At 39.6% G+C, this 19,155-nt stretch overlaps 1 protein-coding gene across 2 annotated transcripts in view; it reads right to left on the reverse strand.

The window, feature by feature from the left end:
* Window positions 1-19,155, reverse strand: part of Nup153 (nucleoporin 153) — a 54,639-nt gene that overhangs the window by 1,418 nt on the left and 34,066 nt on the right. For both annotated transcript variants that reach the window (XM_036187097.1, XM_036187096.1), the window contains 8 exons: window positions 18,510-18,594; window positions 14,936-15,058; window positions 11,282-11,890; window positions 7,121-7,312; window positions 4,417-5,295; window positions 2,961-3,317; window positions 1,693-1,968; window positions 243-411 (listed from right to left, as the gene is read on the reverse strand). In XM_036187097.1, coding sequence (XP_036042990.1) covers window positions 243-411; window positions 1,693-1,968; window positions 2,961-3,317; window positions 4,417-5,295; window positions 7,121-7,312; window positions 11,282-11,890; window positions 14,936-15,058; window positions 18,510-18,594 — 2,690 coding nt within the window. The remainder of the gene's footprint in view (window positions 1-242; window positions 412-1,692; window positions 1,969-2,960; window positions 3,318-4,416; window positions 5,296-7,120; window positions 7,313-11,281; window positions 11,891-14,935; window positions 15,059-18,509; window positions 18,595-19,155) is intronic.

Below are 19,155 nucleotides of genomic sequence, written 5' to 3' on the forward strand. Positions count from 1 at the left end.
GCAATAAAATGAGGAGGAAAGTAAGGAAAATATTGTTGTTACAAGTAAACACCTTCTGCTATGCTTGGCCTATAACTTGCTGCTCTTGTCTCACATTATAACTCAATCCTCAAAATTACAATATCATAAACTAATATTGGGTAATGTTTACTATAACCCAAACTATATTACGGCCTGATTTACTTTCAGAAACAGACACCTTTACCAATGTCAATTCTCAATGAAATAAAATCATCTCTTACCCCACAGTAAATGATGCTGGAGACTGGCTGAATGGAAAGCCCCCTGAACCTGAGGGCTGGGCTGAGGCTGCAGGCGTGCTGGGATTTGCACCAAATGTGAACACTCCTGATGGATTATTGTTTGTGAAGTTGAAATTTGTAGTGCTGCTGCCAAATTGGAAAACAGAACCTATACAAATTAAGCAGAAATATCCCATTAATGACGCAGTGTTGTTTAAGATTGACTTTGACCTGGACATATTAAACATGTGAAAAATTAAGATCTTAGCAAGGCGTGGTGATGCACGCCTCTAGTCCCAGCACTCAGGATGCAGAAGGGAGAGAAATCTCTGATATAAAGGCCAGCCAGGGCTGTCACAAAACAGGAGAAATGTTAGGGCACACATGAGCGAAGTACAAATAGAGAATACAAGATGAACCTTTAGAAACCAATAACCAAACAAAGAATTCACAAAAAGGGAAACTACATAGGACCTAAATATGAATGATACTTGTCATCCAACAGTAGCAGCATGTGAACTGGTATACCCCAGTAGTAAGTTTGTAATAAATACCTTTTAAATGCAAGGCATACCTTTTTATTCAAAGTGCATCACTAAGAGAAACACGTCTGCTCCCCAAAGATCAATATCCTCCCCTCTGTAACATGCAAAACAATATTTCCTAACAGCCCAAACTGACTACCACTCAACAGCAAATAGATAGACACGCCATTCAGTGATTCACTCTGCAGCAGTGACAAAACCATTATGCAACAGCACTGCATGTAAAATTTAAGAGCCAAAGAAGCAAGCAAGACTGCATACATCAAGAGCCCACTTGTATAGGTAAGTATCAGGCAAAACTTTGTTTTCTAGAGTTATCAGTAAATATTAAGAGTCCAACTGACAGAGAGAAAGAACAATGGTCACAGAGCAAAGAAAGAGGACTATGATCAAAATGGCCTCTGATCGCATGTGGCCTTCGGCTGTCTGTACACACATGTAAGCTTCCACACTGACTCTTTCATGAGATCGTATTTCTATTAGAAAGAGCAAATTAAAATACGGTGCAATCAGTTGTGTTTAAAAAGCCCCAAGAACTTTTGATGAGCTATGCAGAGGGAACCGGAAGCATTATCCCAGTGCCATGAGACAACTCATCACAAGTAAGGTCCTTGACTCCCTTCCCAAAGGACATCAAAGCACTGCCACACTGCAGCTAGAGAAATGGGGTGGAACACAGGCCACACCAAGTTAGAGGAAGAAACACTTTCAGTGCACACTAATGCCACCAAATGCAGTGACGAACATTCTGCAATGTTTTATACGTGAATGTTAAACACCACACTTCAATGTTGTGTTAAATATAAAACATTAGAAAATAGGATACATTCATGGTTTAAAAGAAAAACATTATTTTAAGATACCAGACTCAAAGTATAGATACCAAGTGTCATTGCACAACTTACTGGAATTAGGAGCTGTCCCAGAGCCAAATGCAGACTGAGTAGGCTGCTGCCCAAACACAGGAGGCTGGCTGCTGCTTGACACTGTCCCAAAAGTAGGTGGTGGTATGGGCTGGGAACCAGCAGAAAACAGTGCTGTTGAAGATGATATCGAGCCAAAGCTTGGAGGGTTAGGCTGGCTGGCACCTTGACTTTGTCCAAACGTTGGGGTCTGGTTAGCACCAAATGCTGGACTGGCAGATGGTGCTGAATGTCCAGTGCCAAATACAAAGGAGGATCCTGGAGACCAAGAAATTCTTAAATCAACAATATCAAGGTTTGTAGTGAGATCACCCTTGAGAAACTCTAAACTCACATACCAATTTCAAGCCACTTTCCAGACTCTTACCTTGATCACAAGGCTTTGAATGGTTAGAACAATGATACTATTTACTATAACAAGTTTAACAAAAACTTCAAATAACAATACTCTCCACCTTTGCAACCAACAATCTTTTACTAGGAGGAGAAGTGTACTTAAGATAGGATCTTATACTGTTCCTCGGGCTACCCTGGAACTCACTTTGCAGCGTAGGTTCAACAGTTTTTTTTCTAAAATGATGTACGACTTCCTATGCATCACTGTGTGAGAACTCACATCCTACAACAACTATCACTATCTAGCTGCTCAAGAATTTGACATGTCAAAAGGCAACTTGGAAAAATTATATATTCTTCCTACAATTAAGATTCATTTTTGGGCTGGAGAGATAGCTCAGAGGTTAAGAGCACTAACTGCTCTCTTCCAGAGGTCCTGAGTTCAATTCCCAGCAACCACATGGTGGCTCACAACCATGTGCCCTCTTCTGGCCTGCAGTCATACATGCTGTATACATAATAAATAAATAAATCTTAAAAAAAAAAAAAGATTTATTTATTTCTTTATTTTTTTTGAAACAGGGTTTCTCTGTGCAGCCTTAGCTGTTCAGGCTGGCCTTGAACTCACAGAGAACCAACTGCCTCTGCCTCCTCAGTACTTACATTTTAGCATGTACTACCATGCCCAGCTTGAAAAAAATTGTTCTTAAGAGTTAAATATATTTCATTAACCTGAACATAAACTGCATACTTCCCCACAGATGAAAACTTACTACATTCCAGATACAGGTGACTTAGAGGCAATCAGGCCACTTAAGAAGATTACAACCTGCAAGAATGTGCTGCCACTGGCACACTTAGAGCAAAACCAATTCAACTATGAAATCCACTTTCCCCTCCTATCACTGAAGTACCTGAAGAGCTTGATGTGGTAGCTCCAAAACTGAAGCCAGAGGATGCAGTGCTGTTACTGCTGGCTCCTTGTCCAAACACAAAGGGAGGGGCAGCTGAGCCAGTGCTGGATGTGGTGGTGGCTGCTTTGCTATCTTGAGGAAATAACAAAGACTGAGATGTACTTGACTCTGCAGAGTTACTGAAGGCAGAGCTGCTGACAGGATTGCTGGCCTGTCCAAACACAAAGGCTGCCACAGGAGGGTTGGAGGAAGAGGTGGAACTACCAAATATGCCACCACTGGATGAAGTGGCTGGTGCACTTGAACTAGAGGAACTGCTGTTCAAGAAGCTAAAAACTGGCTTTGCTACACCTTGATCTGCAAAACAATAATTGAGAAACAAACATAAATCCTTAAGAACAAATTGCCTAAAAAATTGTCCTATAATATAAACTAAGATTATTTTTATATAGTCTGACTCATCAAATAAACATCTATTATCACATTGAAATGTCAAAGCACCTGTCTTCTTTCAACATTAAATAAAAAGTCCTGTGGCTATGTATATAAATTGAATGGGAAATACACAGAGCCTCACATCCAAATCTAACTTGATATTGTATTCATAAACCAAATTCAGACAATGGAAGTAGGTGCACTTTTATGTGTCTGGCTGTTCAGTTTTGTCTTATTACAGCAGCGGCACCCTAACAAATCAACCTCCTCACAGCACTGACTGGACTTGAGCATTTGCTAACCCCTCCTAACTAGTACACAATGTCACTACTGTGGCACCCTAAATTAACAATGTACACATCTATTCCCTTTGCTGTCGCTGTCACTGGACCATTAATTAATGCCTGCGTGCCTACCATACTTCTCAAATTCCTTGTGCATTCATGCACTTTCCCTACAAATTTCAGAAGTAGCTTAGCTTAAGAACTGGAATGAGTTCATCTTCTATGCTCTGATACTTATTCAGCATCGCTGCCTTTGGAAATTAGAAAGCTTAGCAAATACAAGTCATGGTTATGGCTGTACAACTACTGATTGTCAACTTGGAACAAATCTTTAATTTTTCCATGGTAATCATGAATCTACAACCTGAAAAACTCTTTCTACTTCCCCAGTTCTCAGGTCCAGTGCTGTACAATAGATGGAATGTGGACATTTTATAATTGATGCATGCTGTCAGGGAAAATTTTATGTTAAATTTTTGTTTACAGGTAGTTACAGAAAGACATATATAAAGTGCCCCCTATTCTGCACTTTCTATTACAGCTGTATTTCTCAAAAATAGGTCTGTAGATATCCCATCAGAACCATGGGTATTTGGTTCAATTAAAACAGAAAAACCTGAGCTCTTTCCTCAAGACTTTCAAAACCAATATCCTCCATTATTTTCTGGCCCTCTTTGACTTCCTGCATGTCAAGGTATCAAACGTGACTTGCCAAAACTAAATTTTTTGGCACTTACCAGTTGTAGTACTGGTTTGATTTCCAAATGAGAAGGTGGCCTTGGTCAGCTGCTCAGACTCTTTCACAGATGGTTTTGCCACACTGAAACTGAATGTCGGCTTGGAAGAACTCTCATCTTTGGTTTGCTCTGAATTTCCAAAGGAAAATACTGGTTGACACTTTGGCTCCTCGTTGTCGGCTTTCTTTCCAAACACCAGAGAAGTAGAAGTAACAGGTTCTTGCTGTTTCTCCTCTGTCCTTCCCAAAGCAAACACTGAGGCAGATGGAGAAGAGGCAGACTCCACTTTACCAAATGGGAAGCCACCCTTGGTGGCAGAAGAATCATCTTTCTTTGATTCTGTTGCCTTGTATGTGAAAGGAGTCACTGAGACACTCTTAGTTTCTATGGTTCCAAAGTTGAAGGTGCCCTTGTTCTCTGAGGTCACTGTGGTGTCAGTAGCAGCAGTAGGGGGGTTACTAACTCCCGAACCAAATCTAAAGCCTGCAGATGAAGACTTAGGGAGCTCCTCTTTCTTTTCTTGCTGCCCAAGAGTAGATACCCCAAACTGAAATGGAGCTGAAGAAGCTGAGTTGCTTAAGCCAGAAGTAAATCCAAACTTAAAACTATCATTCTTGCTGTCATTTTTAATTTCTTCAGGTTTGGAATCAGAAGACACTCCAAATTTAAAATCTCCAGTTGGTTTAGAAAATTTAAAGTTTGTATTCATGGAGCTTGTAGACCCAGAGTCAGATGCAGTGCCTAATTTGAATCCTCCCTGATCTCCAAATTTAAAATTTCCAGTGCTTGCAAAAGTTTGAGGAAGTCCAGAAGAGGCTGATGGAATACCAAATTTGAAGGCCGAGGGTGCTGGATTTAAAGATGAAGATGTCCCAAAGCCTTCAAAAATAGAAAACACAGAGACACCAAATTAATATGGTCATCCTAGCAAATATAACCCCTGCAAGCCCCATCATAGGACAACTCTAAAAAGGCTTATATGCCACTCCCATCTCTAAGACTGGAAGGTCTAGAACTGTGATAGAACACGTGTCAGTGAGGATGCTAGGACAATAGGCACTTCCCTATCCTGTAGGGAGAGATCCAAACCAGCATCCAAACTGTTGGAATATAATCTATCAATGTTCACAAAAACATCTAACTCATATATATACCCTCTGAGACTCAACAGTTTTAGGGCTGGAATTCATCTTATAATAAATTCAGGCACACAAGATGCTGTGAGGTCCAGGCAACTATAAATAAAGGATGAAAAACAAGACACGCCAAAAGTAACTGGGAGAAAAACTAAGACGAACAGAAAAGGCAGGTGATATACAACATTGCGACAAAAAAGGACATCAGAATAACTCGAATGGCAATGAGTATGCTTAGGACCGGGAGAAAGCACTTTCATAAGGTACAGCACTGCGCTAGCCATGGTTAGCAGAGACAAAAAGGTGAAAAAGAGCCAGTAGAGTTAGGAGATAAATTTTCTGTTACCCTTGATCACAATTTTTAAATATTGTGTTGTTGACAGAAGCATTTAAAAATATTTAGCAGAGCTGGGCGGTGGTGGTGCACGCCTTTAATCTCAGCGGTCAGGAGGCAGAGACAGGTGGATCTTTGTGAGTTCGAGGCCTGCCTGGTCTATAGAGTGAGATCCAGGAGAGACACCAAAACTACACAGAGAAACCCTGTCTCGAAACTACCCCCCAAAAAACAAAAAAAAAATTTAGCATTAAAAAGATGAAATTAAGCAATATTTATAAAGATAAACATCATTATAGTGATTAAGACCAAAGTCTATTTCGAAGGTGCTTTTCTGTTGCTAAGAAACGGAGTATGAAGTACTTGACTGATTCAAAACAAGGCCTATTAGAAGGTGGCAAGGCAGACACACATTACTCACCCATAAATAAAAATAAAGGACAGCCAAGCTTTTCTATGAACTTTTATCCTCAGATAAACTATCAATGATGCCAATCTTGTAGACTAACATAAAAAAAACTTTCAGTCATGTAAACTAACATAAAGTGGGTGTGATCAAAGCTTTGACTTTTGATTTACAATGTTTGAAGGCCACTAAATTCTAAAAAAAGCCTACCCTATAGAAATCCCTCCACATTCCCCTGTTGGAGGCTAACTTCATTCAGAGATTCCCTGATCTTCAGATCTAAAATTTCTAAAATATTCCCTTTTCTAAGTTTTTCCACAACTTCAAACTCTACATGGAAGACCTCAAATGAGCTGTCAAAATCTGAAAATACCAGCCTCCATATATTTAGCATCAGTGACCATGTGAGGCTCTTCCTTTACTTTTATGTATTAAAATACTGAGAAGGCTGGGCTTTTGGGTGATGTAAATGCTAGATGACATGCATGCCACCATGCCTGCTAAGAGTTCCCTTGTACTCAAGACATACTCAGAGGCTAAATGACTTACAGTAAAATCCTATGGGTGGTAATCATGTCAGAGTCAAGTTCATACCCAAACCTGGAAACTGAGTAACACAAAGTTTCTTACCAAGATACACAGGCAGCATCATGATGCTGAGGTGCAACTAATTTGATTTGACCAACATCCACAGTAACAGTAAAAAACAAAACACACACAAAAACTCCCAAGGATCATGTCGCATTTTACATAATTACTCCGAGAACAGGTACCTTAAAAACACTTCACTTTTAACTAGGCATTGGGGCGTCTTCACCAACGTCTTACCTTTGAACTCTGACTTTGTGCCTGGCTTTGCACTTTCACACGCTATGCACTTGGCAGAGTCTGCTTTATTCTGCACTAAGCACACTTCACAGTCCCAGCTTCCCTCAGGTTTTTTGAACTTATCCAATCCTAGGCAGCCTCCAGAAGACAGAGAGACAGATGCAGGACTGCTACTTGAGGCAGATACTGAACCTAAAAGCAATGGAGAAACTGATGAAATTTTTAATTTATATTCTCGTATCATCTTTGTGTAGCCCTAAACTCCTGGAACTCACTTTTATAATACCATCTTAATAATACCACTGACTATGCATTTTCTAATTTCCTTAAACCGTCCTATTAAACACCCCCTAACCCCTCCTCTCAAGTTCAAGTTTGAACTATTCTCTGTTTGTTAAAATTTGGGGCTGGGATGATGTGGTTCAAGTGCTTGCAAATAAACAAAAGGACCACAGTTCCGATCCCTGAGAACTCACATAACAAATGCTGGGTGGGCATACTCTACCTCTAATTCTAGCCTTGGAAGATGAAAACAAGGGCTCCTCACAGCAACCTAGTTAGCAAGCTCTCAGTTTTACTGAGACTCAGCATCAAAAAATAAGATAGGGCAAAAAGAGTCCTGTTAACATCAGGCCACCACAGACACACATACCATATGCATGCACCCAGCCCACACAGACACATATGGAATGAGAAAAAAAAAGGTAGGCTATCATTCTCACAAACTAGGGACCAAGAGATGGCTCAGTCAGTCAAGTGCATACCTTGCAAAAATAAGAAACTGAATTTGATTCCCAGTAAATACATTTAAAAAGAAAGTGTGAAAAATTAGGGTTTATAAAACTAAATTGTTGCTAAGTTTGCTGGCACATGGCCTTTAATCTCAACACTCTAAGACTCAGGCAGGCAGATTTCTATGAGTTCAAGGCCAGTCTGGCCTATGTAACAAGTTTCAGGCCAGCCAGGGCCACACGTCCTTAACAATGTCCAAATACCTTCAACTATTAGACTTCTAAAATACAAAATGTAAATTTCAGGCAATGCACAAAATGCATGGCCATCTACACTGTCAATCTCAATGTATCTCTGGCTTTGAAAATTATTTTTCCACAGACATAATCTACTTTATAATTCAGCCCCATGCCTATTACTTTCACACATTCTCGCTAGATGCTATTTTGTAGGTATTCATTACTGTAACTGAGTTACAGGACATAAAGATAAACTAACGGCAACACAACCAGAAAGTGATAGATCTTCAGTGTGCAAAAGAGGAAGACAACAAAAACGTGTAAGAAAAAAATGAAGGCAAAATCTTTGGCAGAACCAACACGTCTGTGAGAAGACTGACACAGGAAGGGGAGTCAAAGAGGGAAGAGCTCAGAGGAGCCATCCATTCATCCCTGGGTCCCGATCTCTACAACTTCCACCTGGTCATTCTCCTCCCATAGTTACAGGAACAGTCTCTGCATTTCAAAATGTGTTCTCTTTCCTTGTGCCAGCAAAACTGCTGGCAACCATTGACTTACTACACACCTGACAAGGTCTCACCTTCACTGATGGCTTCAGTACCAGTGTAACCATTTCCATCTCTACCCGAAACCCATGCTTCCCTGCTCTTTAGAAGCTTCTCGAAGACCCCAGTCCAATGCACTTCCCAAGTACAATCAATCTGTGTGATTCTCTGCTATTCGAGTCTTCTCATTTCTTTTGGGGAATTTCATGAGTACAATGTTTTCATCCTATCTACCTCTCCTCCACTCCAAGTCCTCCCGTGACTCCCTAAAAATGTGTGTCCTCTTCTATAACTGTACACAGATGTATGTAAAACATACTAAGTATTACCCACATGTTCATGATTATAGGCTAACCACTTGGACATGAGAACCCATCAAGGGGGCTCAGACCAGAAGGAAACAGTCTCCCTCCCCCAGCAGCCGTTAGCAGACGGGTGGGACCTTGCAGGCCCACCTCCCACTTGTGCTGGCATGTTGACTAAAATGTATGGTCTGTGCGGGTCTTATGCAAGCAGCCTATCACTGAGGATTCATAAGTGCAACAACCCTGTCACATCCAGAAGAAACTATTTGCGGGATTCTTCCCAGCCTGACCATCATTTTAGGACCAGGACCCTTACTAGAGTACTTGCTCTTATTCTTCACACCTTCTTCACAGGTTACTCTGCCACAGCTGTTTTCCCTGTCTGGTTCATCCAAGACCAATGTTTGATTCCCTCCAGACCCATAAGTTCAGAGTTCAGTCTGGAGGACCTATTCCTCAATTCACTCAACTCATACCTACTACCATGACTTCAAACTATTTCCTATGACCTCCTAAATTTGTATCCAGCCCTAAGGATCTATGGTCCCTCGTGATATAGCTACATATATATCTGAACACCAACTTCAGCAATTTGAAATTAATCTGTCTTTAACCATACACAGTTCTAAATCCTCCCTTACTCAACTCCACCGTCTGATTCCTTATCACCATTATCTGCCACTTATATTACTCACACAAACTTCCTAAGATGGCCTTCCAAATTCTGCTACCTTGAAGTACACTGCTCACCATTCCTAATTCTAGTTCTAGGGGATCTGATGCCCTTATCTCTGACCTAGCACACATGAATGAATACATACAAACATACATACATACACGTACGCATGCATGCATACATACATAAAACACATACACACACAGGCAAAACACTCAAAGAAAATAAATCTTATGAGTAACTTTAAAAATTAAAACAAATTGAGGATAGAAACATGGCTCAGCAGTTAAAAGTACTTGCTGCTCTTGCAGAGGATTGGCATTTCCTGATAGCACCTCTAACACCAGTTCCAGGGAATCCAATACCCTCTTCTGGCTTCTGCAGGCTAGCACATGTGTGCTCACAAACAGAGACAAATATATATACACACAAGAACCACCCTCCACCCCTCAAAATAAAACAAGGGCTGGAGGCAAAGTCAGGTGACTTCTAATTCCAGGCCAAGATTGGTGTGTGTGTGTGTGTGTGTGTGTGTGTGTGTGTGTGTGTGTGTGCGCGCGCGCGCGCGCAAAATCTAGACCAGCAAAAAACTAGTTAAGAAAAAATTAAATTTAATCAAAAAATTAAAATTTGACCGAATCATCCGTCTGCTAAAAGTAACAGGGCATTGTGCCCAGAGTAAAGCTGGTGTTGTTTTCTTACCAACATGGGATTCTGTTGTTACTTCATAATTTACTTCCTAGTTCAAAGTTTCATTACCCATTTGTCAATTCAGAGTTCTGCTTTCCTACATGACTTTTCTGAGGTGAGGAGATAGACGGTGTCAGATGGGAAGAGTCAAATATTTTGGAATGAGGATTCTGACAGCTCATTTTTGACACCAGAAGAAATTAGAAATAGAAGGACATGATTCAAGAGCTCAGGCAAGGAATCTGGCTAGTAACAGAGCCTTACATTACAGAAGTAATCTACATACCCACCCACAGCTAACGTAACAAAAATAGTAGTCCTAACTCCTAAGATAAACATGTTACTTGCTGTCCATACTACCACACACTTCCAAAACAAATTTTAAAATGAATCTGTAGTAATTCTTCTAGCTTTGAACAAAGGTTTTGAAAAAAGGCCTCAAACAAAATTCTACTTCTCTAACCAAGTTACGAGTTTTTTACCAATTAATTAATTACAATCACTGCACAATCTGTTAGACAGCACATGGCTACAGATGGCACCAATAATAGTAAAAAACAGACACTAGCATAAAGCATGACTGCCTACCTCTTAAAGAACCTTCTTTAAATGACCACTCACCATCCTCATTTCTACAGACAAAAGAAGACAAGGCATGAAGGTCTGAGAAAAAAGACTGCCCATTCTGAGCTTTCAGCATCTTCACTTGTCAAGCATGTCACTTATCACAAGAGGAATATTTCCAATAACACTACACAGAAAAAGCAGGTATAATATAGAATGAACCAATTCACAAACTATTCTGAGTGAACAGGTAGTCTACTGTAAACCACAAGGTAGTTTTTAAAAATTTAAGGTGTAAAAAGAAATGTTCATCTGAAACCGTTTACAACAGCGGGATTGTTATTAACTTTCACAGTTAAATGTCCTATTAAGTAATGAGCAAAACTATTCCATACAGCTGTAAAACATACCTGGTTTCTCAGACATACAGGAGACACATTTATCGTCTTCTGCCTTATTACAAACACAGCATACTGGACATTCCCAAGACCCCACAGGCCTTTTGAATTTATCTCCAAATCCTAGTGTACTAGCAGTCACAGTGCAGCTAGCAGAGGAAGCAGTCACAGGACTTTCTGAAGCCACCGCCAATGTAAGGGTTCGTTTCACACCAGTGCCAGGTTTGGGTGTTTCACAGGCTACACATTTTACTGCTTCAGGCTTATTTTGCACTAAACAGGTATCACAATCCCAAGTTCCTACTGCTGGTTTAAATGTCTCTCCAAAGCCTGTCCCTGATGTAGAAGCTGGTTTGTCACTTTTGCTTGGTGTCCCAGTTCCAGCCTGTTTAGCCGTTTCTTTCGGAGATCGTTTTGCTGCTTGACAGGCTATACACTTATTGTCTGTGACTTTGTTCTGGAGTAGACATGTGTCACACTGCCATGATGATCCAGCTTTTAAACTTTCTCCAAACTCAATTCCACTAGAAGAAAAAGTACTTATTGCTGGTCTTGTATAAACCACCGGACTTGTAGTGGTGGACTGAACAGCAGGAGAATCAACCTTTGGTGACATAAAGCCTACAGGGGGGGAAAAAAAGAATGTTCTTTTAAAATGAGGCAGTGGGGCTCTCATCAAAGCATTACCTGCAATATTATTATGGAAGGAAAACATTTACATTATTACCGGGTTAATACAACCGAAGGATGAAAGTTTTTTTTAATTACTTACTCAATCATACTTAATATGGGTATGTATGACATTTAAACCCACTTAAAATTCTGTAAGTATTTTTGATTGTGCGTCTAGCCTTTAACAGCTGACCCCAAAATGTGTAGCCCAGGCTGGTCTCAAACTTGTGATCCCCATGTCTCCGCCTCCTTCAGCAAATCCTACTAGCGTGCACCACCACAACCAGGAGGCGGCGGCGGCGGCGGCGGCGGCGGCGGCGGCGGCGGCGGCGGCGCACACCTTTAATCCCAGCACTCTGGAGGCAGAGCCAGGCAGATCTCTTTGAGTTTGAGGCCAGCCTAGGCTGCAGAGCAAGTTCCAGGACAGGCACCAAACCACACAGCAAAACCCTATCTCAAAATACCAAAGTAAATAAATAAATGAATGAATTCTATAAATATAAAAATAGGTAATCTTTACACTACATACACATCACTTTTTCCCTCTAAAACTTTCTAGTCTGATGCTCTCATTTGAACTTACTGTCAAGTACCACTGCTGTCCACATTTTATTCTGCTTCCCTGTAGCAATGAACTTATTATTACACTTAGCCTTCCTCCTCATCCATCCCTTCTAGGTATTCTCATGGCTGTGTCCAATGACTGCAATATTTATAATCTCTTGAGTGCTGCTTAGTGTTAATCCACTGCTGTGGTATTTGGTACCTTCAGTAACTCTGGCTGCGTCAAATAGACAGGACCTATCTGACAGATCCGTCCAATATGCAAGGAGAGTGTAAGGCTATTATTTTGTGATAGGGTCTCACTATCTAGCTGAGGTCAACCTTAAGCTCATCACCTCCTGCCTCTTAAGTGCTGGAATTACAGTGAACACCACCAAGCCTAGACCAAGGATCATCTTTAATTACAGTAAACTTTAAGAGGGCATAGTTTGATGAAAATCCCAAAGATGTGACAAACCCTCTGGACAAGCCTAGAAACACAAAGTGATTAAGACCTAATCTATCCTCACGAAGAGGAATTGTAGTGACATAAATACAAGTCAAATGCATTAAATCTCTCTTCGATACAATTTCGGAGTACTTTAAATTTGTTAAAATTAAAGGTGTATTTTGACAAGTAAAAATATTCACATGGAACTATGTATGGGTTGGAAGTAGGGCATCTGTCATTAAGCTGATTCACTGAACTACTGACGCATGGCTAGGAAATATCTTCACTTAAAACAAGCTACCTTTCACACTGCATACACCACCACCATCAGAGATCTGATCCTCCAGCCTTTAGTGCCACAGAAGAGAAACTCAGAAGATTGGTAAAGGTTTTCTAATGGTATCAAGATATCATCCAGCTGGGCATAGTAGGGCACATCTTTAAGTCTAGCACTTGGGAGGCAGAAGCAAGCAAATCATTTTGAGTTTGAGACAACCTAGTTAACACAGTGACACAATGAGTTTCCAGGCCAGCCAGGATCACATAGTGAGACTCTGAATTCAGAAGAAGTAAAATAAAGAACCCAGTGAATTGCTTTTGGCCTAAAGGAAATACAATCTATGGACTTCTGAATACTGCCAATGATCAGCAGTTCCCTATCACTTATGGGTTTAATTGCAAATCAGTCAGGCTGGTAAAATCCCAGAAGCAATTTTCTAGAGCCACTGCATGGTTTGTTTCCTTCCACTATAGATTTTTCCCAATTCCATCCAAATGAAGACTCAATTTGTTCCTGTTTAAAGTTTAGTTAAATAAAAGGGGACACGATTATGAAAGAAAAAAATGTAGCTCTAAAAGTTACACCTTTGGCCCCGCCTGATAATGGGTAGTTCTAGTCCATGTACTTTGGAGTTCAGCCATACCTGCTGTGCAGGCAGCATATACTATCTATAAAGGGAGGAAACTGACCCCAAACAACCTAATTCTTTGAACCTTGTTATAGAGGACAACAAGGCTGCTTTTTAAACCTTAATCCATTAAATACTGAACATGTCTACTGAGCAAATCTACATTCTTTCTGAGCTATTAGGTTTCCTTATTTATAAACAGCTTTACATCCAAGTACTATTCACTACAATTCAAACTATGAACATTCTCTTTTGATTTCAAATTGAAAATGTATTTCTATTTTTTAATTTCTAGTCATCCTCTTCAAGTTAGGTACCTATGTTAGCCTGACCCGATCATTAGGTTTTTAGAGATGTACTGAAGTTTTATTCTATATCTGAGTACATATAAAGATGTTAATTAAGGGTTGGGGATTTAGCTCAGTGGTAGAGTACTTGCCTAGCAAGCGCAAGGCCCTGGGTTCGATCCTCAGCTCTAATTAATTAATTAATTAATTAATTAAGAAGTAAGTAAATAAGTAAAAATGAAAATAAAATAAAAGGTTAATTAAAAAATTAACAATGCACTGCCCTCTAACTTTCAAGACTTGAGCATTACCCTTCAAATATGCTGCACTGGCAAACAGCCCAGTTGTACATAGAGCAAACAAAAGACTGATGTGAGACGGTAGTTCAATGCTTTTGTCAGAGAAAGACAACAATAAAAAAGGTGACATCTTCTCTTTCTATATTCACAACTTAGGGATAGATTTCCCTATTAATGGAGTCCTTGAATGACAGAGAATTAAGTGAAAGTTTTGACAGAATTTATACAGCACAATATCTAGTAGATTCACAAGTTACCTCATTATGCATTTACTTGTATTTTTTTTTAAAAAAAACTTAAATTGTTAACAACATTCATGACCCCATAAGTTTGCAATAGAGATTGTTACTATTGGGTTGGGAATTTAGGTCAGTGGTAGAGCACTTGCCTAGCAAGCACAAAGCCCTGGGTTCGATCGTCAGCTCAAAATTAAAAAAAAAAAAAAAAAAGAGAGAGAGAGAGAGAAAGAGAGAGATTGTTATTATCACAAGAGCAGCCACACTTACCAGGGGTTTTCAGAATGTCTAGAACACTTCCTTCTCTCAGGATCTTTGCGGGTGTAAAAGGGTCCTCACAAGTGGCACTTCGCTTCTTATAGCTTGAACTATTCACTACAGTGTTATCTTGAGCTGTAATTTTTAAATTATAGGTTATTGAGCCAAGAGGAAAAAACAGTGGAGTTGAGTTAAAACTATTTTCAAAACAACTTTTTGATCAGATTCTAAAACTCTGAAAAACTCACCCCAATTCAAAAATAATGGACAAATAACAAAGAGCAGAGTTAAACAAACTGCCATCGCAAAAGTAAAAACACTATTTTTTTTAAAGATTTATATATTTATTATGTATACAGAAGAGGGCGCCAGATCTCATTACAGAGGGTTGTGAACCACCATGTATTTGCTGGGGATTGAACTCAGGACCTCTGGAATAACAACCAGTGCTCTTCTTAACCACTGAGCCATCTCCAGCCCCCGTAAAAACACTATTTCTTACATTGTACATTCCCTCACAAACTACTCTGCAGAGAAACAGGTAATAAAGATGACAACTATCAGCCCATGAGTTCTCTGGAAGGCAAACAGAAGCAGTAGCCAGACATGACAAATGGGAAGTTTGTCCAATGCCTGATATAATCAATCTGATCAAACAGCAATTTAAAAAACAAACCAAAGCAATTTTCAACTAGTTTCACATCTAGAAATCCATATTATGATTAAAAATATCCTCTAATTATACTACTGAAAAACATGCATTATAATATTCAATAATAAAAATCTTGTTATATGAATTATCAGATAGAGACAATAGAATGCTATGCACTCCACAAAAATTATTCATAAAGTATAACTGTGGTAAAGCAGATTAGAAAATAAAACTTTTATCTAGAGATTAGCAGATGCTGATAATAGCTGGATGAGTGATTGTCAGACCTTGCTTTCATATTTTACAATCATAACTTAGTAAACATAAGGCAAAGTAACTTTTTATTAGTTTTAATATTTATTTTATGTTTATACTTTGCCTGCACGTATATATATGTATGCCTGGTGCCCATGCAGGCTAAAAAAGGGAGTCAGATCCCATGTAGGTGCTGGGAAATGAAGAGTAAGAGTAGCCAGTGCTCTCAACCTCTGAGATACATAGCTAACTTTAATACAGTTGGCCTTGAACTTCCACTCCTCCTGCCTCAGTCTCCCCAGTGCTTCTAAGAGCCACTACTCTCAGCAAAAGCAAATTTTTAAGGACAACCTGAAATGTACTCTGCTGTGGGATGTCCTTCTATATATATGCTTGTGAATATGTGTTGCTCTCATTAGTTGATAATAAAGCTGTTTGGCCAATGCGAAACAAGATAAGGTTAGGCAGTACAATCAAACTGAGGACAGATATGAAGAAAGGTGGAGATGAGGCAGAAACAAGCCATCCACCAAGGATCAGGATGCCAAAGGACCGCTAAGCCGCAGACCACCTAGGGATGCATAGCTTAGTAGAAATGGGTTAATTTAAATGTAAGAGCTAGTCAGTAATAAGCCTGAGCCATCAGCCACGCATTTATAATTAATATAAGCCTCTGTGGTAATCTGGGAAGCAGCTGCTGGGTATTTGGGAGTCGGGAGATGCTAGCAGGACAGTACTCAATGTGACAGAAATAGGAATTAGCTGGGTGGTGGCGCACACCTTTAATCCCAGCACTTAGGAGGCAGAAGCAGGCAGACCTCTGTGAGTTCCAAGCCAGCCTGGTCTACAAAGTGAGTTCCAGGAAAGGCGCAAGACTACCCGGAAAAACCCTGTCTCCAAAGAAAAAAAAAAAAGGAAGAAAAATAGGAATTAAAGAAAACACTTGCTCCTTTCACAAAATTACTCATGACCTCCACATATTGTTTTTGTTTTGTTTGAAATGTTGAAATGAGAACTTGCAGTCCAAGTTGGTCTCAAACTCGCAACTACAGGCACTGCGCCACCATCCACACACTTCAATCACTTTCTTTAAATGATAAAAGTTGTGAGAAATGGTTGTGCTGCAAGAACACATACTTCTAAAGATTCCACTCATAAATATATCTATGACCAACTCCTAAAAATTCAAAAAACAATAAAATGCAAAGCCAGTCATCTACTATTAAAACATTAGTAAAACTCAGAAAGACGAAATTTCTGTCTTTGAAACTAGTCTTAAGATTGCTCAATTCAAGGATTTTCTTCAAGTCCATAGTAACATTTAAGAAAATAACTAATGGTAAGAATTGAAACTGAAATTGCTTGCTACTTTCTATGATACAGACCTGTTTCATCCAATTTGGGAGAGCACAGACAAACTTTTTCTGGGCCCTTTCCGTTGTCTATGGGTCCTATTGTTCAGATGCCTAGAAAATCCAAAACCTCTCTTAACTTCTATGTCCTAACTACTTTTTCTATTTGGTTTAATAATATACATTTTTAAAGGCAGGATCTAGGGGTTTTAGGCCTTTGAGTAGATATTTGAAAAATACTGTGGATAGGACCAGAACCCCAACTGATGTCTGTACTTACAACATTGCATGTGCTCTTACTCAGTATCCCACTGTCACCCCTTAACTACTATTTCACTCACTCTCATAGAAACACCAATGTGGGGGGGGGGGGGGGGGGGGCAGTAGGCAGTGGTGGTACACACCTTTTATCCCAGCACTCAGGAGGCAGAGGCAGGAGGATTTCTTTGAGTTGGAGGCCAGCCTGGACTACACAGTGAGTTCTAAGACAGCAGGGGATGGGTAGAGACCCTGTTGAAAAACAAAAGCAAAAACACGACCCCCCGAAAAGACAACGAAGTATCAGAATAAAAACTAAGGCTAGAGTAAGCACGTAGCATGAGCAAGAACAGGTAGGTGTGTGTATGTGTGTATTCATCAAGCCATTTATTCAGCATGGAAGGCAAGGGCTTTTAAGACTTAATGCAACTTCTCCAGCCTCATGACAAAGCACATGCAAGTGAGTCCATTGCTCGGATCCCTGGTTCGCCGCTTCCTTTTCCTTCTTGGGTAAAATATCCTTGCTCAAAATTCTTTACCTAGGCAATTAACTCAGATGCTTTCTTATTTCCGAAACACCAAAATCCACCACCACCACCACAAAAATCTGTTTTGAGGATCTGACTAATTTCATTCACTTAGTGATGCAGTGTTTCTTCAGTTCAGAACTTATGCATCACTAATCTGAAACCAGCAAAATGCATAACTAAAAATGTATGTGAAGTGAAAGAAACCTCAACAATTAGGTCCACAACTACAATAATAAGCCTTCAGGATATAAGATGTGACAAAAATTTTAGTGTCTTATTCTGACTAACTATAGTGCATAAATGCATTATTATGGCCAGCACACAATAAACCAAGCTTACCAACAGTTAAAAATGACTCACGCTAATTATTTTTAAAAAGGGAAAAACCACTGCCAGAATAACTTACACTAACTTTTCAGAGCTGATTTCCTTCAAATGAAAGCACTTTCAAGAATGACCAAAGGAGAACTGAAGTGCTCCCCTTAACATATGGGTTTTGTTTTTATTATGTAAAGATTGTGAAGCATATTTTTACTTACCTGAACTACTTAAAATTGGTTCTGAAGAACTATTAGAGCCAGAAAGTTCTGTTTTCGCAACAGGCACACTAAATGTAAATCCAATCTATAATGAGAAAAGGTATTTTTCAGCTGTCAAAATATCATGAAACAAATAACAGGACTTAATTTTACATTACACCAAAAGGTATGCTAAATATCACTGGTCATAAATAAGATAGCTTTTCATATTTTGTAATTCCTAAATTTAGAACTCATAAACCAAGTACCTAGTACACTGATGCTGAGCTCTAGTCCCAAATCAGGGAGGCTAAGAAAGAAAGTACTTGAACCAAGTTTGAAGTCACCCTAGGCAACATAACCGGATACTATCTCGAATAAATTAATGAAAAACTCAGTGAATAAAAAATTATATTAACAGCATTGTCAGTTTGACAGCATTTTTAACTGTTTATGCATTTTCTTCTTTTAAAGCATTACATAAAATATTCAAGAGATGCTAATCCCCAGGTCTTGAGCTTTTGAACAGCATCTTATAAAAATATAAGGTTTGGGGCTGGAGCGATGGCTCAGAGGTTAAGAGCACTGACTGTTCTTCCAGAGGTCCTGAGTTCAATTCCCAGCAACCACATGGTGGCTCACAACCATCTGTAATGAGATCTGGGCC

The sequence above is a fragment of the Onychomys torridus genome, chromosome 5, assembly GCF_903995425.1.
Source record: "Onychomys torridus chromosome 5, mOncTor1.1, whole genome shotgun sequence".
Classification (NCBI taxonomy): domain Eukaryota; kingdom Metazoa; phylum Chordata; class Mammalia; order Rodentia; family Cricetidae; genus Onychomys; species Onychomys torridus.